Raw genomic sequence first — 22,164 nt, forward strand, 5'->3', positions numbered from 1 at the left:
AACTCGGGATCAGTGTACGATGATCAGCATGCCAGATGTACGGTTCGATGGGTCATTTGCGCCCTTCCGTCAAGGAGTGAGGATCTCTCTGCAGTTCTGAGGATGGATTCGGTAGATGGTATATTTAGCTCATGGTTTCTTGGGACGGTTTGAATACTCAGATACATTATTTTCGTCTCTAATGCTACTGTTCTTATAGTATTATTGGTTTCAACCAATACATCGTACGTAATTATAACCCTTCGCAGGGTCTACATCTCACTGTTTGGAGCATTTCTAGCCCCATTTTACTCTGTTGGAAATTGATAATAACTTAAGATGAGAACTTGAAGGTTTAAGTCTTAGATACACCTCTAGTCGTCTCTCGTAGGATACTAAGTGTGTTCGTATGTTTGTTATCAATGGTGTCCATATGCGTGACGTTGAGTCACGTGATAAGTAGACCTATAATGATGTCGGGTTACCTGCTGCGAATCAGGTCACACGATAATTTGTCGGCCAATAGGCACGTGTGTTTAAAGGAAGGACTCAGCTCCTGGGATTCTGTGCTGCCTCAGTTACGGAAGAGAGGTGTGTGCTGACTGAATATACGAACTGACAATTTACCGCCAGTTCCCTCAACTTCTTCCTAAGGTATTTTTCGTTAAGTAATAACTGTTGGTATGTAGTGATGACTGACAGAATGAAGGAGGTTACAAAATGTTACATTACGTTAGTTTACCTTATGGAGGGGTAGGTAGGAGGTTAGGTTAGTGACCTTAAGGGGTGGTGGTGTCCACCCGATTAGGTTAGGCTAATTACGTTACGTTTGGATAGAGTAAAAATTTCCCGTTTTCGAAACATGTCGTTTGTCATCCTTAGATTTATTGATTTTTTATTGATTTTTTTTTTTTTTAGATGCCTCATTTTGGCTTTCCCCATCCCACCTCCCCCCCCAAAAAAAAAAAAAAAACGCATTCCCTACAGGCCCTTATGCTTGTTGGTTTTAGTGAAAAATAAAGAGGATGGGAGTATTGGTTGAAACTGCAAATTTACCGTTTTAACATTTGATGTAATCGTTGCCTCAATAAAGTCTTCTTTTGGTTTCTAGTGGACCACACTCGAAAAGAACGAATTCACTTCTAAGCACTATCACCTCTGTGCTTTCACCATGTGTAGTGTTTATAAACGAATTCGTTCCTTATCGAGTGCATAACACTTAAGGGCTGCACCGTAAGGCGTCAACAAAGGGCGGCACCAAAAGGCGACACCGTAGGGCGGAACCGTAGGGCGTCACCAAAGGGCGACACCGTTAGGGGTCACCAAATAGCGGCACCGTAGCGAGGCATTGTAGGCATACCTTAGGCTTGGCCTTCAAGACACTCAAGCACACCTGTCTTCCTCTAGAAGACAGGACAACTCACCAGAATCTAACCAGCTAAATTGACTGCTGCCAGCACTTTTAGGGCGCTAGAGACTGTAGCACCACAGCCTGCAAGGCCCCATCAAAATTAATCCCCAACAAAAACAACTGGAGAACCCAGACGGTGTCCATTTGTGCGTATGTGTACCTTGGGTTCCATACCCCTATGTTATCTCTGATCAAACTTGTGTATGAAAGGGTCTATGGGGTTGATATACCAACTAGAGCAGACACGATCATCAGTTGTCATAATGAGTGTATATAACGCATCATCTGTTGTCTTATATATGAATTTATATAAGATGCTGCATCCAAGTCTTAACAGACCTCTTCATGTAGCTCAGTGATGTTACCCATGCCCACTGTATGATCGTATTTAAGTGGATGGGAAGGGTGGGGTATAGTTCCAGAAAACTTTAGTTTTGGCTTAGCTTTGAGGACCACACCTTTCTCATATGCACGCTTCTTCCTCCGCACTTCCTCCTTCACTAAGTTTCTACTCTGTATATATTTACTTCTGTAGATATTCTTGGGGCGATCAGTGCAGGATAATGAGACCTGTTTCACTTTGACTCAATGTATTGATTGAATCGGTCAAAACCTGGGAACATGAGCAAGTTCTCATAAAGACAAATATATATTGGTAACTTAACAGTCTCAGCCTTACGGAAATAAGATTATAGGTTTACGTTACTGCAACTAACTTAACAGTCTCAACCTTAAAGAGTAAGATGAGAAATTGTGCTACTGCACACTCTTACATAATTACAAATTATGCTGCCGCACACTCTTACATAAACAGGACATATATGTCACACTGAGTATGTTGTAGGCAAGACACACATGTGTTGGCGGGCCATTTAACTCCTTTAGACTGGAAAATCTTCTCAATGCGAGACGTTCGTTCGCGACGCCTGCTCCCCTCCACAGTATGCCTGCTTTTGCCCCAGAGCAGAGCATAGTTGGGTGTCCCCTACACATGGTTCTTGTGTGGAGTCTTTGAAGTCCCTATCTGACCTCCATTGACCTGGCCGAGGCTAACTTTATCAGGTGAGCAAAATATCTTCTTTCCATCCTATCCAACCTTCTATCTGATCGTCAGTATGGGTTCCGTCAAGGCCGCTCTACTGGTGATCTTCTGGCTTTCCTTACTGAGTCTTGGTCATCCTCCTTTAGAGATTTTGGTGAAACTTTTGCTGTTGCCTTGGACATATCAAAAGCTTTTGATAGAGTCTAGCACAAAGCTTTGATTTCCAAACTACCCTCCTACGGCTTCTATCCTTCTCTCTGTAACTTAATCTCAAGTTTCCTTTCTGACCGTTCTATTGCTGCTGTGGTAGACGGTCACTGTTCTCCTAATTCTATTAACAGTGGTGTTCCTCAGGGTTCTGTCCTGTAACCCACTCTCTTCTTATTATTCATTAATGATCTAAACCAAACTTATTGTCCTATCCACTCCTACGCTGATGATACCACCCTGCACTTTTCCACGTCTTTTCATAGACATCCAACCTTTCAGGAGGTAAACATTTCACGCAGAGAAGCCACAGAACGCTTGACTTCTGATCTTTCTAAAATTTCTGATTGGGGCAGAGCAAACATGGTATTGTTCAATGCCTTAAAAACTCAATTCCTCCATCTATCAACTCGACACAGCCTTCCAGACAATTATCCCCTCTTCTTCAGTGACACCCAACTGTTCCCCTCTCATACACTGAACATCCTCGGTCTGTCCTTTACTGACAGACCTTTATCTGAACTGGAAACTTCACATCTCATCTCTAGCTAAAACAGCTTCTATGAAGTTAGGTGTTCTGAGACGTCTCCGCCAGTTTTTCTCAACCCCCCATCTGCTGACTCTGTACAAGGGCCTTATCCGTCCATGTATGGAGTATGCTTCACATGTCTGGGAGGGGGGGATTCCACTCATACTGCTCTTCTAGACAGGGTGGACTCAAAAGTTTTTCGTCTCATCAACTCCTCTCCTCTAACTGACTGTCTTCAGCCTCTCTCTCATCGTCGCAATGTTGCATCTTTAGCTGTCTTCTACCGCTATTTTCATGCTAACTGCTCATCTGATCTTGCTAACTGCATGCCTCCCCTCCTTCCGCGGCCTTGCTGCACAAGAGTCTCTTCTTTCTCTCACCCCTATTCTTTCCACCTCTCTAATGCGAGAGTTAACCAATATTCTCAATCATTCATCCCTTTCTCTGGTAAACTCTGGAACTCCCTTCCTGCTTCTGTTTTTCCACCTTCCTATGACTTGAATTCCTTCAAGAGGAGGTTTCAAGACACTTATCCTTCAGTTTGTGACTACCGCTCTGGATCTTTTTTATGGGACTGGCATTTCAGTGGATATTTTTTTTATTGGATTTTTGTTGCCCTTGGCCAGTGTCCCTCCTACATAAAAAAAAAAAAAAATGGATAAATAAAATAAATAAATAACATTACCATTCGTGATTTTGCCACAAAATGTGATACATCAGACTAGAGTGGATCTGGTGGAATTTTTCATTTGAGAGGGGGCAAGTAGAGAGATTAGATGGGATAGGATATTATGGTACCTACAGCTTTGGTTAGGTTTCATTGAGCGTGATCTTGGACGACAAAAAAAAAAAAAAAAAAAAAAAAAAGCTCTTTCGAAGGGAAATAAGTTAGAAAAAATACACCAAATTTATACTGAAAGGCAAAATTTTCTCAGAAGATGGAGACATCAGTTTCTCTTTACATCAAATAACAGTGTTAGGAAACTATTTTATAGGTGTGTGAAGTCGCAAGTTTTTGGGTGACTGGGGTTTGTAATATGACTGTGATGGCGCATAATAAATGTAACTCCGTGAGACGCCAACAGTAGTACCTTCAAGCTCAAGACCAGGAGCGTCAACACCACGTCGTGACCGCCGCCGCAGCTGCACGTGTTCGACCACATTGGGTTGACCATGAAGGAAATACTATTTGCCCAGCGTCTGGCAGACAATGAAAAGAAAGTGAGAGATCGAGCCCTCAAAAAACTGAGAAAATATCTACGCTTAAAGTCTAGTAATGGACCAGGTAAGTTGTGTAGGTGACCATTTACTGGCCATCGTCGTGTGTTTGTACTCGCTTAGTCTCGTTCACCACACGGTGGTAGTGTGGGTTAGAGTTTTGGTGAGCTTTGCTTTACGAAGCTCACAATAATTGAATAAAAGTTAAGGTGCCTCCTAACACTTGTGCACACAGCCGCTTCCTAACATTCTTTTAATACATCATATACCTAATGTAGTTCAGTATTGTTACTTGTATAAGCGTTGCTAAATATCAATAAGAAAATTCAGAAGGCGGTATTTCTTGATAAGAAGTTCGTTCCCTCCCCATTCCACCCCCAACCCCCCTAACCTCTCAAACAAGCTTGGGGCCTGTGGAAAATCAGGGGTTTTCGGGGGGAATGAAAAGTGAAATAAGGGCGTTAAAAAATCTAAGGAAATTTACCTTAATTCGAATTTCCCTAACCTATCCGAGCCCCTAGACTCCTCCTGCTTGGACGTTAATCTAACTTAGCATAACCTAACCTAGCTGGTGGGGCTGTGCCTCCCCTGGACCCCCCTTCCCCACTAGGACATTAACCTAACCAAGCATAACCTAACCTAATCTAACCTGGGTTAATCTGGATATCGCATCTGTGTTACCTACAAGCACAAAACTCAAATGTCATGAAGAAGGGTTTGGTGACGTTGCTGAAAATGTAAAAAAATTGGGGGACACATGTTAAGTATGGCTGTAATAGCACTTGTAAGTGTGGAGAAATTTGATATTTTCCAAGTCCAGCAAGCTCAGCACCAGTCAAGAGTAAATACTGAAATGATTTTCTCTTGTTTATAACTGGGATTTTTGGGTAGTGGCATATTAGGATTTCATGGTATCTATGCAGCTGATCCCTCCAATCACAAGCTGCCACTTGTGAGGCCATTCCTGAGGCTGCCAGTTATGACTTTCCATGGTAGGTTCAGTTACACTTTTCATTTGTTTTAGAGACATGTCAGGCATTCTGATAGAGGCTCGCTGTCATTTGTTAATATGGCTACCCAGTGGAGGTAGGTAGAGCGAACAGTGCCAGTGTTCAGCAGGAAAAGAAGTCACTATGTGAGATATTTAGCAACAGCAATACAATGGTTAAGATGCGATATACAGACATAAGGAAGAGGTTCCATGCGTTTATTAAGGAAGCTGCCAAACTGTACCCACCTCCATTGTCCTGAGAATCTCCACACCACACTGGTAAGGCATAACAGTATAATTTTTGAGGTCCCTTGTTAGGTTATGCTAGGTCAGGTTAGGGTATTTCTTGATAAGAAGTCCATCCCCTCCCATTCCACCCCAACACTCCCTAACCCCTCAAACAAGCTTGGGGGCCTGTAGGGAATTGGGGGTTTTGGGAGGATGAAAAATATGTGAAATAAGGGCATTAAAAAATCTAAGGAAATTTACCTAAGTATTTTGAATTTCCCTAACCTATCCTAGCCCCTAAACCCCTCCTGCTTGGACGTTAATCTTACCTAGCATAACCTATTCTAGCCGGTGGGGCTGCATCCCCCCCTGGACCCCCGCACTAGGATGTTAACCTAACCTAGCATAATAAAAAGACAATTTATATTTCATATTATCAGACTGAGACTTTTACATAGATAGGTAGATGAATTGATTATTGGAAGACTGAAAATTGCATGATATGCACACTTACTTCAATTGACAATAACCAGTTTTGATTCTTCCAGCAATATCAAGAGAGGATGCCCTCAAACTGTGGAAGGGTCTTTTCTACTGTATGTATATGGCAGATAAGCCTCTGGTGCAGGTGGGTGTGTGTGTGTGTGTGTGTGTGTGTGTGTGTGTGTGTGTGTGTGTGTGTGTGTGTGTGTGTGTGTATATATATATATATATATATATATATATATATATATATATATATATATATATATATATATATATATATATATATATATATATATATATATATATATATATATAATCATGGTCATGGAAAATGTGATCTGTAAATAGACAAAAATAATAAAATAAAGGGGATATGGAAAATATACTATAAACTAAATCACAAATTACTATTTTGTCATTTTACCATTGCTCTTGATTACTTATAGGAGTATTCTAGGCATGGATCTAGCCAAATTTGCTAAATAATCCTTATCTAGGTCTTGTCAAAGCTTCATTTTGCCTTCCTTCAGTATGGTGGTGGATGTGCTCATCTGTGGAGTGACATGGTTCTCAATAGGATTCAGTTCTGGGGAGTTTCCAGGCCAATCCAGGATGGGAATATTTACATTTTTTAAGTAGTCAGACACCAGTCTAGGTTTAATGACAGGGTTCACCATCATGCATAAACATGGCCCCCTCATGATTCTCAAAAAATGGTAACATGTGCTCTTTTAATACCTTGAGATAATTACTGGCAAGAAGTACAACTCCCCCCCACCACTAAACATAATCACAATGTTTCACATTTTTCACTGTGTACTGTGAGGCAAACCTGTTGGACCCCACTGGCCTCCTAATACATGCACCCTTCACTCTCTGTATACAGAAGGAACTCATCACTAAATAACACATTCATCCAGTCATTTTCTTCCCAGTGTTCATATTTCTTGGCAAACAACTTGTTTTTTCATCATCTTGGATGACAGAAGTGGTTTTACTGCTGCATGGTGAGAAGAAAGACCTAAGTCCTTCTGCAGTTTCATCATACAGTTCATTGGCTTATGTTTTTTAGTAGCTGAGAATGCCTTTCAATCAATTCTGGAGTTGAAGTGAAGGGATTTTTTTTTATCACCTCCCTCTTCAGCAACAAATCAATCCTCTCACTTGTTTTCTTAGAGCATCCAGGATGGGGTTTTGGGGGTGGTATGATGCCTGGTGTGAGCTCACAAGAGGCTGCTAAGATGCGCAGGATAGTAGCTTTGTGGCAGCCAGTTCATGCAATTTTTAATTGACACATTTTCCTCTTGTAGGGTGATTATCCTAGCCCTTTCCTCAGTGCTTAGTAATAGTAATGTGCAGGATAAAAGCAGCTGGATACAAAAGCAACAAGCCCAGTAAAAAAAAGTAAATGCAAAAATCCCGCTTACACAGGATTGCCTGAGGCACAGTGAATTGGGGAAATGGTGTGGGAGTGGAAGGAACAGGTGGCTCAGGTGCTAGAAATCACTAAAAACAGATACAGATGATTTCTGAGGTTCTTTGTCCTTGAGAATTGCAATCACCATGCACTTTGATTTCTACAGGCAGGTCGCATCTTCCATGACTGTGAAAATTTTATATATATATATATATATATATATATATATATATATATATATATATATATATATATATATATATATATATATATATATATATATATATATATATATATATATATATATATATATATATATATATATATATATATATATATATATATATATATATATATATATATATATATATATATATATATATATATATATATATATATATATATATATATATATATATATATATATATATATATATATATATATATATATATATATATATATATATATATATATATATATATATATATATATATATATATATATATATATATATATATATATATATATATATATATATATATATATATATATATATATATATATATATAATATATATAATATTTATTTACCACTAAATAAATATGTATACATGATATAATATAATAATATATATAATATATAATATATATAATAATATATATAATAATATATATATATATATATATATATATATATATATATATATATATATATATATATATATATATATATATATGTTACAGTCAATACCTGAATCCAGACAATTTGTAAAGTGACTTATTTTTTCAGGCAATTTGTGAACTGCCTAACCTAACCTAACCTAACCTAACCTAACCTAACCTAACCTAACCTAACCTAACCTAACCTAACCTAACCTATAAGGTTATAGGTTAGGTTAGGTTAGGTTAGGTTAGGTTAGGTTAGGTTAGGTTAGGCAGTTCACAAATTGCCTGAAAAAATAAGTCACTTTACAAATTGTCTGGATTCAGGTATTGACTGTAACATATATATATATATATATATATATATATATATATATATATATATATATATATATATATATATATATATATATATGTAAGGTTTAGTTTGAAAGATTTCTCCTTACAGATTTTAATGTTAAACAAATATACTGCAATTTATATATTATAAAAAAAAAATCTACAGTAATCCCTCGACTATCACAGGTGTTGTTCCAACTCCGCCCCCCCCCATTGTAGGTGAAAATCTGCAAAGTAGAAACTACTGTACTGTATATATTTTATATATTTTTTTTATAATTTATATATATTTATTTTATTATTTTTATATATTTAAGCTTCTATAAACTCTCCCCACACTTTAAACCTTTTCTGCACTCTTAAACGCCTTAAATTCAGTACACTTACCTGTAAAGATACAACTTGATTGATGATGATGAGCTGTGCAATACTGAACAATGTAGGTGATGACAATGTATAGGAGAAAATTACAGCTGACAGTTCGACACATGCAGGAAGCGCAAGGCAAGGGTTGGTTTATGTTTAGGAAAACTGATCGTACCGCACATTGCCTATCCATAATTTTACACCATCCTCATCCATCCATCCTTTTTCATGAAAATGTACAAAAGCACCTGGTGGGAATTTCATTTTAGGTTTAGTTTTGCACTTGAAGATGAAGAAGGTATTTTATTCATTGTACTGGTATATCACCATTTCAGCTGTCTGATGCTCACTGACCTAAACTTCACCACAGATGGTTTGGTAGTTTGGGTGTCGTCTTACACAAGCATTATCAGCTAAAAACAATTAAATTCAAACCAAAATTTGGGGGTTGTCTTATCTTAAAAGGTGTCTTATCTGCTGAAATCAAGGGTACGGAGCTTCTATGAATTACAATATTGTATTTTTATTTATTAGTTTATTAATTTTTAAGCTAGAAAATGTTTATTTTATCACATAAATAATTAAAATCTAAAAAATATAAATACTTATCAGCTGCAGAAACCTGCGATATATTGAGGAGTCCATGATATAAATTTACATATATTAGCCAGAAAAATCTATGATATAGTTAGGGAATGATGGCTGAATTGTGATATGGCAAGGGATTACTGTAGTGCAGTTCCTTTATTAAGGTGCAGATCTCCAAATAAATTTTGAAAGTTGCAATAAAAATTTTCCTCTAAGATCACAGATGATTAAATCATAAACAGTAGAAAAATATTCATATAAAAAGTATATATCAGTAAAGTGGATCTTTTTAGTATCTTAGTATCTTATTTTTTTATATATTTTTTATTTTTTTCTAAAAATGAAATATACTAATCTATGCACCACTCTAAGAATCTTATTTTACAAATATGCAAATGTTCTTCTTTAAGTAAGGAACATATCCTTATCTCTTGAGATTGAAAATTTACTAACTTTTTTTTTATTATGGTTTAGACCTATAAAAAATAAATTTTGTGAAGAAAAATTTTCTCTAATGTTACAGATGATTAATACATGAAAAGTGGATGAAGATTTTTATAAAAAGTAAACATCATTCATTAAAGTGTGTTAAAAATTTCTATCTGATAATAAGGATATGTTCCTGACCTAAACAAAAATTATTGTATATCTGTAAAATATTTTTTTTTATAATTCTTAGGAGTGGTATGTAGATAATAACCATATTGAAATTTTAAAAGAAAAAAAATAAGACACCAAAAAAACACACTTCATTTATATATACAGTGGTAGCTGTAGATAATAATAATAGGAGTGGTATGTGGATGATAACCATATTTCAATTTTAAAAGAAAAATTAAGACACCAAAAAAACACGCTGTTGATTGATATATACAGTGGTACCTCACGATTCAAATTTATTCATTTATTTATTTATTTATTTATTTATTTATTTATTAATCAATTAATTAATTAATTTTATTTATTTATTTATTCATTTATTAATTAATTAATTAATTTATTTTTTGCTGTTTGAATTGGGAAGCATCTTATTCCATTCATATTTATGTAAAAAGAATTCACCCGTTCCTGGTCCCAAAATTCACCCCTCACCCATTCCCCCTTCTTTTTTTTAAGTGTATGTTGTGCCCTAAACATATAATTGAATGAAAATAACCTAAATTATGTATAGAAAAAATACAGTAAAAGAAAACATGAAGTACCATATATTTTAGCATATAAGACAGCACTTGAATCATCCTGAAAAAAGTAGGTCATCCTACATGTCAGATACAAAAACAAAGGCCTTAGAATTTTATGCAAAATACCATTGTAAATAAACAGCAACTTCAAAATGATGAGTCATCAGAAGCTCCTGTTGTCTTCGGTCTTGAAAACAGTTGCTGTAGTGTACACAGTTTTTTATTTTGCACTAATTTCCTCTCTCTCTCTCTCTCTCTCTCTCTCTCTCTCTCTCTCTCTCTCTCTCTCTCTCTCTCTCTCTCTCTCTCTCTCTCTCTCTCTCTCTCTCTCTCTCTCTCTCAAAGTAAGAACAATCCTAAGGATTGCTAAATAGAAAGACATGGGAATAAAAATGGAATTACGTAAACGAGAATGAGAAAGAGTGAGAAAAGATGAAGCGAAAGGGGAGGTGATGGAGAGAGGTTTAAGACCAGATGAAAGTAGGGAGGGAAAAGAAAAAAAGGAGAGGAAGGGACAGGCACCGAATGGGTGAGCAGCATCTCACACAGCAGCTGATGAGTTAGTCATGCAAGTTTTAGTTTGTTACTCCGATGAAATATTTATTAAAATTTCAGTTTTTGCACAAATGGTAAGTTCGTCTAGCAAGTTTTGGTTCGTCGTTCCAATTAAGCATTTATTAAAATTTCAATGCTTGCATGAGTGGCGAGTTCATTATGCCAGTTTTTGGTTTGTTATTTCAATTAAATATTAAAATTTCAGTGCGTTATTGCAATTGTATAACAATCGTGTGTTGTCATGTACCCTACTTTGTGTGTGTGTGTGTGTGTGTGTGTGTGTGTGTGTATTATATATATATATATATATATATATATATATATATATATATATATATATATATATATATATATATATATATAAATTTTTTTTTTTTTTTTTTTTATGTAGGAAGGATACTGGCCAAGGGCAACAAAAATCTAATAAAAAAAAATGCCCACTGAAATGCCAGTCCCAAAAAAAGGGTCAAAGCAGTGGTCAAAAATTGGTGGATAAGTGTCTTGAAACCTCCCTCTTGAAGGAATTCAAGTCATAGGAAGGTGGAAATACAGAAACAGGCAGGGAGTTCCAGAGTTTACCAGAGAAAGGGATGAATGATTGAGAATACTGGTTAACTCTTGCGTTAGAGAGGTGGACAGAATAGGGGTGAGAGAAAGAAGAAAGTCTTGTGCAGCGAGGCCGCGGAAGGAGGGGAGGCATGCAGTTAGCAAGATCAGAAGAGCAGTTGGCATGAAAATAGCGGTAGAAGACAGCTAGATATGCAACATTGCGGCGGTGAGAGAGAGGCTGAAGACAGTCAGTTAGAGGAGAGGAGTTGATGAGATGAAAAGCTTTTGATTCCACCCTGTCTAGAAGAGCAGTATGAGTGGAACCCCCCCAAGCATGTGAAGCATACTCCATACATGGACAGATAAGGCCCTTGTACAGAGTTAGCAGCTGGGGGGGTGAGAAAAACTGGCGGAGACATCTGAGAACACCTAACTTCATAGAAGCTGTTTTAGCTAGAGATGAGATGTGAAGTTTCCAGTTCATATTATAAGTAAAGGACAGACCGAGGATGTTCAGTGTAGAAGAGGGAGACAGTTGAGTGTCATTGAAGAAGAGGGGATAGTTGTCTGGAAGGTTGTGTCGAGTTGATAGATGGTGGAATTGAGTTTTTGAGGCATTGAACAATACCAAGTTTGCTCTGCCCCAATCAGAAATTTTAGAAAGATCAGAAGTCAGGCGTTCTGTGGCTTCCCTGCGTGATATGTTTACCTCCTGAAGGGTTGGACGTCTATGAAAAGACGTGGAAAAGTGCAGGGTGGTATCATCAGCATAGTGGATAGGACAAGAAGTTTGGTTTAGAAGATCATTAATGAATAATAAGAAGAGAGTGGATGACAGGACAGAACCCTGAGGAACACCACTGTTAATAGATTTAGGAGAACTGTGACCGTCTACCACAGCAGCAATAGAACGGTCAGAAAGGAAACTTGAGATGAAGTTACAGAGAGAAGGATAGAAACCGTAGGAGGGTAGTTTGGAAATCAAAGCTTTGTGCCAGACTCTATCAAAGGCTTTTGATATGTCCAAGGCAACAGCAAAAGTTTCACCAAAATCTCTAAAAGAGGATGACCAAGACTCAGTAAGGAAAGCCAGAAGATCACCAGTAGAGAGGCCTTGACGGAACCCATACTGGCGATCAGATAGAAGGTTGTGAAGTGATAGATGTTTAAGAATCTTCCTGTTGAGGATAGATTCAAAAACTTTAGATAAGCAGGAAATTAAAGCAATAGGACGGTAGTTTGAGGGATTAGAACGGTCACCCTTTTTAGGAACAGGCTGAATGTAGGCAAACTTCCAGCAAGAAGGAAAGGTAGATGTTGACAGACAGAGCTGAAAGAGTTTGACTAGGCAAGGTGCAAGCACGGAGGCACAGTTTCGGAGAACAATAGGAGGGACCCCATCAGGTCCATAAGCCTTCCGAGGGTTTAGGCCAGCGAGGGCATGGAAAACATCATTGCGAAGAATTTTAATAGGTGGCATGAAGTAGTCAGAGGGTGGAGGAGAGGGAGGAACAAGCCCAGAATCGTCCAAGGTAGAGTTTTTTAGCGAAGGTTTGAGCAAAGAGTTCAGCTTTAGAAATAGATGTGATAGCAGTGGTGCCATCTGGTTGAAGTAGAGGAGGGAAAGAAGAAGAAGCAAAGTTATTGGAGATATTTTTGGCAAGATGCCAGAAATCACGAGGGGAGTTAGATCTTGAAACGTTTTGACATTTTCTGTTAATGAAGGAATTTTTGGCTAGTTGGAGAACAGACTTGGCATGGTTCCGGGCAGAAATATAAAGTGCATGAGATTCTGGTAATGGAAGGCTTAAGTACCTTTTGTGGGCCACCTCTCTATCATGTATAGCACGAGAACAAGCTGTGTTAAACCAAGGTTTAGAAGGTTTAGGACGAGAAAAGGAGTGAGGAATGTACGCCTCCATGCCAGACACTATCACCTCAGTTATGCGCTCAGCACATAAAGACGGGTCTCTGACACGGAAGCAGTAGTCATTCAAAGGAAAATTAGCAAAATACCTCCTCAGGTCCCCCCAACTAGCAGAGGCAAAACGCCAGAGGCACCTTTGTTTAGGGGGATCCTGAGGAGGGACTGGAGTGATAGGACAAGATAAAGATATAAGATTGTGATCAGAGGAGCCCAACGGAGAAGAAAGGGTGACAGCATAAGCAGAAGGATTAGAGGTCAGGAAAAGGTCAAGAATGTTGGGCGTATCTCCAAGACGGTCAGGAATATGAGTAGGGTGTTGCACCAATTGCTCTAGGTCATGGAGGATAGCAAAGTTGTAGGCTAGTTCACCAGGATGGTCAGTGAAGGGAGAGGAAAGCCAAAGCTGGTGGTGAACATTGAAGTCTCCAAGAATGGAGATCTCTGCAAAAGGGAAGAGGGTCAGAATGTGCTCCACTTTGGAAGTTAAGTAGTCAAAGAATTTCTTACAGTCAGAGGAGTTAGGAGAGAGGTATACAGCACAGATAAATTTAGTATGAGAATGACTCTGTAGTCGTAGCCAGATGGTGGAAAACTCGGAAGATATATATATATATATATATATATATATATATATATATATATATATATATATATATATATATATATATATATATATATATATATATATATATATATATTGTGTGTGTGTTTTGTGTGTTTTGTGTGTGTGTGTGTGTGTGTGTGTGTGTGTGTGTGTGTGTGTGTGTGTGTGTGAAGCACTGAGAAGTAGAACCGGCCAAGCGCCAAAAAGAGAAAATGGAGATAATCGCAGTCAAATTTTTCTATCTCTAAAAATGCTTTAACTCCTGAACCTCCTGTGCTATGAAAATTTATTTAATCTCAAAATTATCAGTAGAGTATGCCCTAACCACAGAAGTAATAAAATAGAATAAAATGAAATTGCTTGGCATTTTGAATGACTTGAATATGACCTTAATTACTGGTATTGTAGGTGTATACATAAAAGTACTCATAAAAAATTATAGTAAAGTTTTATGTCATTTTGATAAATAAAGTCAATATATGTACTTATACGTAAAAAATGTAAAAGTAGTCAAGCCTGACCAGTTCATTTCCTTTACAGTACAAGTTAACACAGGCTTTGTCTAACCAGACCAACCTGTATCAGCATCACCTAGACAAGTGTCTTGTTCTCCAGTAATAGTGTCAAAATCTTTCAAGATCTGACTCCCTTCATAACTTCTGGCACCTAACTAAATACATCTCCAATAACTTTGCTTCTTCATCTTTCCCTCCTTTATTTCACCCTGATAGCACCACTGCCATCTCATCTATTTCTAAAGCCGAACTCTGCTCAAACTTTTGTTATAACTCTATCTTGGAGGATTCAGGGCTTGTTCCTCTCTCTCCTCCATCCTCTGACTACTTCATGCTTCCCATAAAGATGTTTTCCATACCCTTGCTGGCCTTAACCTTCAGAAGGCTTATGGACCTGATGGGGTCCCTGCTGTTGTCCTCCAAATTCTGCCTTCATGCTTGCACCTTGCCAAGTCAAACTCTTCCAACTTTGTCTGTCAACATCTACCTTTCCTTGCTGGAAGTTTGCCTACATTCATCCTGTTCCTAAAAAGGGTGACCATTCTAATCCCTCAAACTATCATCTTATTGCTTTAATTTCCAGCCATCCAGTTTTGAATCTATCCTCAACAGGAAGATTCTTAAGCATCTATCATTTCACAACCTTCTATCTGATTGCCAGTATGGGTTCCATCGAGACTGCTCTACTGGTGATCTGGCTTTCCTTACTGGATCTTGTTCATCCTCTTTTAGGGATTTTGGTGAAACTTTTGCTGTTGGCTTAGGCATATCAAAAGCTTTTAATAGAATTTGGCACAAAGCTTTGATTTCCAAATTATTCTCCCATGGCTTCTTTCCTCTCTCTTTAATTTTGTCTCAAGTTTCCTTTTTTTACCATTCGATTGCTGCTGTGGCAGATGGTCACTGTTCTTCCAAATCTATTAACAGTGGTGTTCCTCAGTGTTCTGTCCTTTCACCCACTCTCTTCATATTATTCATCATTAATCTAAACCAAACTTCTTGTCCTATCCACTCCTACACTGATGATACCACCTTGTACTTTCCATGTCTTTTCATAGGTGTCCAACCCTTCAGGAAGTAAACAGTTCTTGCAGGGAAGCCACAGAACGCCTGACTTCTGATCTCTCTAAAATTTCTTATTGGGGCAGAGCAAACTTAGTATTGTTCAATGTCTCAAAAGCTCAATTCCTCCATCTATCATCATAACATAACCTTTCAGATAACTGTCCCCTCTTCTTCAGTGACACTCAACTGTCCCCCTCTTCTACGCTGAATATCCTTGGTCTGTCTTTTACTTATAATCTAAATTGGAAACTTCACATCTCATCTCTAGCAAAAACATCTTCTATGAAGTTAGGCATTCTGAGTTCTCTCCACCAGTTTTTTTCATCCCTCCAGCTGCTAATTCTTTACAGGGGCCTTATCCATATATTTATGAAGTATGCTTCACATGTATGGTGGGGGCTCCACTCATACCACTCCTTTAGTCAGGATGGAATCAAAAGCTTTTCGTCTTATCAACCCCTCTCCTCTGACTGACTGTCTTCAGCCTCTCTCTCATTGCTGCAATGTTGCATCTCTTGCTATCTTCTACACCTGTTCTCATGCTAACTACTCATCTGATCTTGCTAACTACATGCCTCCCCTCCTTCCATGACCTGGCTGCACAAGACTTTCTTCTTCCTCTCACCCCTATTGTGTCCAGCTCTTTAATGCAAGAGTAAACTAGCATTCTCAGTCATTTACCCCTTTCTCTGGTAAACTCTGCAACTCCCTTCCTGCTTCTGTAGTTCTTCCTTCATATGACTTGAACTCTTTCAAGAGGGTGGTTTCAAGACACTTTAATTTTTGATGACTGTTTTTGACTCTGTTTGGGGACCAGCACCTCAGTGGGTGTTTTCGATTTTTGTTGCTTTTGGCCAGTGTCCTTCCTACATGGAAAAAAAACTTCAAACTTTTTGTTTCGTTCTATATTACTTTTTAAATGCTTATTTAAACAGATTTACATGTGAATATGAGCAATAAACAAAAAATAAATAATTCCTCCAAAAAACAACAAAACCCTCCCCCCTCCCCCGAAAAAAAAAAACTGGCTTGGATTAAAAAAAAATAGGGTTTTTTTTCCAACTCTGGCTAGAAGTAGCATTCTGACTGCTAGTATCATGCATCGTGCAATGGGAGAACTGTAATGTAGATAAAAAGAAGCATGATGTCAAGACTAATTCCAGTGTATGACTAAGAAAGAGCAGGAAGGAAAGTGATCCCTGGCCACACATCACAGAACACACATGGTGATTAGTTGAGCGTGAGGTGGGAAGCGCATTCAGGCAATTATTGGAGCATTTGACATGCTGCCTGATTCATCCCAGCAATGCTCTGTATCTGCCACATCAATAAGGTTGAATGTTCATTTGCAAGGGAGATTCACCATGTTAGTATTCAACAAGCTCTCTCCCTTTCTTTTCTCTAAAATAGAAGAGGGATGGGAAAATAAAATTATACAATAAAACTATTTTGATCCGAGGAGTTGTTTGGCTGCTTCTTCTTCTCAATGCCTTATATATATATATATATATATATATATATATATATATATATATATATATATATATATATATATATATATATATATATATATATATATATATATATATATATATATATACACACACACACTCTTGATGCTCCATTAACTTACCTGGAGATAGATATGCAAAAATGTGTGCATTTGACACTACAGGTTCATGCATCTTTTATCATCCTGGGTGATAAATGGTTTCTCTAACATTGTATTCCTTTCTCAGTATTGCAGTCATCCTTTCACCTTTTGCACCCATGAATTCTTGTTACCATATTCTACTCCACATGCCCAAGTTTCTTTAACTTTTTTTTATTCTATATTGTAACTAATACTCAAGTTTCAAATACAGGAGGCTGTTGCTGAGAACATAAGTGGTCTCATCCACTACATCAACAATGAGGAAGACTGCAAGAACTTCATCAAAGCAGGCTTTCTTACCTTTGCTAGGGAGTGGAATGGGATTGATGTCTTTCGTATTGACAAGTACATGATGGTAGGTGTGCTTTACCTTATTAATGAATCTAAGCCTATGATAACAATTGTCTAGTCTTCTAAGTTTGCTTTTATATATATATGTGTGTGTGTGTGTGTGTGTGTGTGTGTGTGTGTGTGTGTGTGTGTGTGTGTGTGTGTATCAATTCTGAAACACGAATTCAGTGGTACCTTGACTTACGAGTGCCCCAACTTTTTTAGTTGTGAGCCAGAATCCAAGATATGAGTGAGCTTCAAATACACCTCTGCTAGTTGGCACAGTGAGCACCACAACAATCACCCAGCATTCCTTGTCTCACTCATTCACTTCATGCGTTTTTATACATTTGTTATTTATAAATACATTTTTTCTTACAGGAAATGCTCGATATAACTAACACATATGAGGGGGGGAGAGAGAGAGATGAATTGTGGGTGTGACAGCCCATAAGTGACCTTGACATTGGCCAGTGACACAACTCTCTCTCTCTCTCTCTCTCTCTCTCTCTCTCTCTCTCTCTCTCTCTCTCTCTCTCTCTCTCTCTCTCTCTCTCTCTCTCTCTCTCTCTCTCTCTCTCTCTCTCTCTCTCTCTCTCTCTCTCTCTCTCTCTCTCTCTCCTCACACAGATAAGTTAACACACACACATGCACATAGAGAGAGAGAGAGAGAGAGAGAGAGAGAGAGAGAGAGAGGTGGGAGGGGGGTTATTGGGCATTGTTGAGGTCACTCACTGGCTGTCACAAAGCTGCAATTTGTCTCTTGAACATGCAGTTGACAGTGTGTCAGCCAACTCTCCAACATTTTAAGTAAGACCTAGGATGTTCATAAAATAAAGCTAGCATTCCATAATTTTGAAATACTCCATAATCTACAAGGTTTCATGGAATTAAACAAGTGTTCGATAGCCTTAAAGGGGTCATTATACCTGAAATTCAGTAAACAGAGGTTGGTTATTGTTTATTGCATTCAAAATCATGTAAAAAAAAAAGTTAGGATGTTTTTTTGGGGCTAGAACAGATTAATGACATTTCAGTTAATTTCAATGGGGAAAATTGGTTTGACATTCAAGCAGATTGAGTTATGAGCTCAGTCATGGAACAAATTAAACTTGGAAGTCAAGGTACCACTGTATATATACTGTCATGATCGCTTACTTACGATCGTACGATCCCGGTTATCTTTCCAAGAAAGTGGACGTTACACTGATCCCGGAAAGTTTTAAAGATCTGGATTTTTAAAGGCTTCGAGTGCCTACCTGACCTATCCGAAATCGCCAGAATTATCTCTCACTCTACCTTTACCTTGACTCAGCACACCTGGAATCACCTCTAATACCAGATTAATGTTGGGGGAGTAGAAAACACGATTATTCTATGTTACAAACACATATATTAACACTAATAATAATTCACAAACAAAATGAGATAGTACACGTTACTACATGACGTTCTCGTCACTTCCCACAACACCAGAACCCATTTACACCTCCACCAGTCACAGAAATATTCCCCTCAACAGCAGGAATTTACTCAGACGCCATTACCGCATCCCCAGACAATAATTCCCGTATTTCACCTCCTCAAGCCTCACAGGAGATTACCATCATCACCAAAGATTACCCATAACACCATAACATCATCCACAAAATCACCAATACACCACAACACCAACTTCCAAGGTCAACCTCCACTCACAAAATGGCTGCCAGTTTGACCTATGACCCCTTCCAACAGCGTCACCGGCACAACTCAAAAACCGAATTTCAGCGGACAAGAGCTCTTGGTACCACAAAAGACTCACTAACCTGATCCTGGATATCAAGGTTATACCGCTACACCACTAATACCTCCACAAACTCAGTCCATCACCAATCCACACCAAGATCCTTCCCTGAGAGATGCCTTCCCTCCGATATACCTCACGACCTAAGGCGCTCTGCCTTCCCCTCCTTGGAATGTGTTGTTGCCCACTCAAGCTCCCCATGTTTTCAACGTATTTCCACCTCAATTATACTTCCTTCTTTATACATACATACATATACTTAAATTATGAAGAGAATAATACTACATGATATAAAATGGGTAAATAAGCCTTACACTACTTATAACAATAATAAGGATAATGCCCGAATGGCAGGTAACCGGGACACGAGGGACACTAAAAAAACGTGATCCCATTCAAGGTAAGCTCGGCCAATAACATGACAATACTCATGACAAAGTACTAAAAACTTAATCTTTAATAAAGAGATTCTTTGTGTATTAAGGTAGATATCAGATAGCAAAGGTGATGTGAATTAAGCTTTGATGAAAAAATATATGAATAAATCCAACAATGTAAGGAACAGAAAATGTGTATGTTCTAATACCAGCATGTTTGGAATTTCTAATCAAAATATGTCATTACAAGATATTTATTCATGTATAGTACTTTTTGCCATAAATTATGAAGTTTGGAATGTGACAACATCACTGACATCTATACTGTAATCTATTCTACCTATAATAAATGCGCTTGATTTGTTAGCCATATAACCTCTACTAAGACATAGGGTGTAAAGTATGTGTCCAGACAACTAAAACAGATAGACCAAGATGACTGAGAACCCTCTCTTCTCTCTAGATTTTCTCTAATGATATAAGGCGTAAGTGGGAGGGGAGATTGTGTTCTTCCTGAACCCTGAATTGTTGAATGTGTGGCTATAGAGTATGACTGAAACTTAAAAGGGGAGTGATGGAGGAAATGTTTGTGAGAAATATGTCAACTTTGAAAGAAATTATTGAAAGATAAGGGTGAATCTGAATTTGGAGATATGATAGGAATCTCAGTTTTTGATGGAGAAAGAATAATAAAAAGAATGGTCTTGATGAGCCTAGAACTACATCAGGATGTGATAAGATGGAAGGTTTCATTTAGATTGATGTGGGTGTTTTCTGTGTCATGAATACATTGCTTTATACATTTACTTTAAGGCTTAAGAAAAAACAAAGATAGGATCATTGGTAATTAAATAGTCATCTTGTGAGTCAGTTTAGAATATCAATATTTTCTCTGTTGAATTGGAAAGTGAAAATTCCCTCATATTGGATGTAGAGAAGATCATGTTAACTGGTATGGATGTGACATGTTACTCTCTCTCTCTCTCTCTCTCTCTCTCTCTCTCTCTCTCTCTCTCTCTCTCTCTCTCTCTCTCTCTCTCTCTCTCTCTCTCTCTCTCTCTCTCTCTCTCTCTCTCTCTCTCTCTCTCTCTCTCTCTCTCTCTCTCTCTCTCTCAGGGGATGTAAAAGAATGATAAAGAAATCTCATAGTGTTCCTCAATAGCAGTTTGTTTCATTTGCAGTTTGTGAGAAGATTTTTGCGGCATATTTTCACTCACTTACGGGCTTGTGACTGGAACCCGAAGAATGTCATGGCCTATATCTCCATCCTAGAAGCAATTGTTGTTTGTCCAGATGATAATGTAAACAACACTCCCTTGGGGCTGAAGACTCATGTTTGTGAAGTAATTTTAGAAGAATTGGCAAAAGTTGGTGGAGAGAATCTGCAGCATTCTGTGGTTATGGCAGTGATTCAGCCTTACTTCAAGGTAAGGACTTAAAAAAAAATACATTGTTTGTACTAAGTAAGTAACCTCTGACTTCCAGCAATCAGGATGGTATTATCTGCAAAAAAAAAAAAAAAAAAAAAAAAAAGAAATCAACAATCATTGATCACTATTTTCACATTTTCAGTCTCCAACCTTTGATTTAATTTCACTTATGCTTATCCATATTTAAGTGATGGGTGACACTGGGTTGTGGCTTAAGGGACTGATAAGTGACACATTTGTGCTATGTAATTTCCCACCTTAAAATCAAGCAGAAACGGGTGGAAAATGTTTTGAACACGAGTTGACAATGCTTACAAAAGTGAATCCCTTTCATTTTTCCCTCTGCCAGTACACATACAACAAGGATGAAGGACAGAAGTGATTTATTCTCATCTTGATGCATGGTTAAGTGTAAACATTAGCTAGTTTTGTCCACTCCAAATCAGTACTGTAGACCCAGTTAGAAAAGATACTGTTATCACTATTGAAAGAGTTAGGAATCAGTGATTCTGATAGTAATGTGGAGTAACACATTACAGTTAACCTGTATAAGCCTTAGCCAGTGGTGTATCCAGCAGTGTAATTGACACTCAGGCCAACATCCTTGTTGGGCAGAGTTGGTGTATTGTTATTCTATTGGCACTCCTGGCTACTTTTCCTTCATACAATATTCTCCACATTCATTTCAGGTGCCCTACTTTTAAACAGTCTGTTCATACTTCCTGAT

General features: G+C 37.8%; 1 protein-coding gene across 3 annotated transcripts in view; it reads left to right on the plus strand.

Annotated features, from left to right (window-relative positions):
- The first annotated feature begins 4,264 nt into the window (after positions 1-4,264).
- LOC135101388 (ribosomal RNA processing protein 1 homolog B-like) overlaps positions 4,265-22,164 on the plus strand; it is a 36,393-nt gene continuing 18,493 nt past the window's right edge. Inside the window, exons 1-4 of one of the 3 annotated variants that reach the window (XM_064005310.1) lie at positions 4,266-4,453; positions 6,154-6,233; positions 17,726-17,869; positions 21,189-21,434. In XM_064005310.1, the coding sequence (XP_063861380.1) occupies positions 4,342-4,453; positions 6,154-6,233; positions 17,726-17,869; positions 21,189-21,434 (582 nt within the window). In that variant the 5' untranslated portion in view covers positions 4,266-4,341. Of the gene's footprint in view, positions 4,454-4,497; positions 5,657-6,153; positions 6,234-17,725; positions 17,870-21,188; positions 21,435-22,164 lie in introns of those variants that run through there. The other 2 variants (XM_064005312.1, XM_064005311.1) reach the window with 2 other exon arrangements.

This window comes from Scylla paramamosain, chromosome 6 (genome assembly GCF_035594125.1).
Source record: "Scylla paramamosain isolate STU-SP2022 chromosome 6, ASM3559412v1, whole genome shotgun sequence".
Taxonomy (NCBI): domain Eukaryota; kingdom Metazoa; phylum Arthropoda; class Malacostraca; order Decapoda; family Portunidae; genus Scylla; species Scylla paramamosain.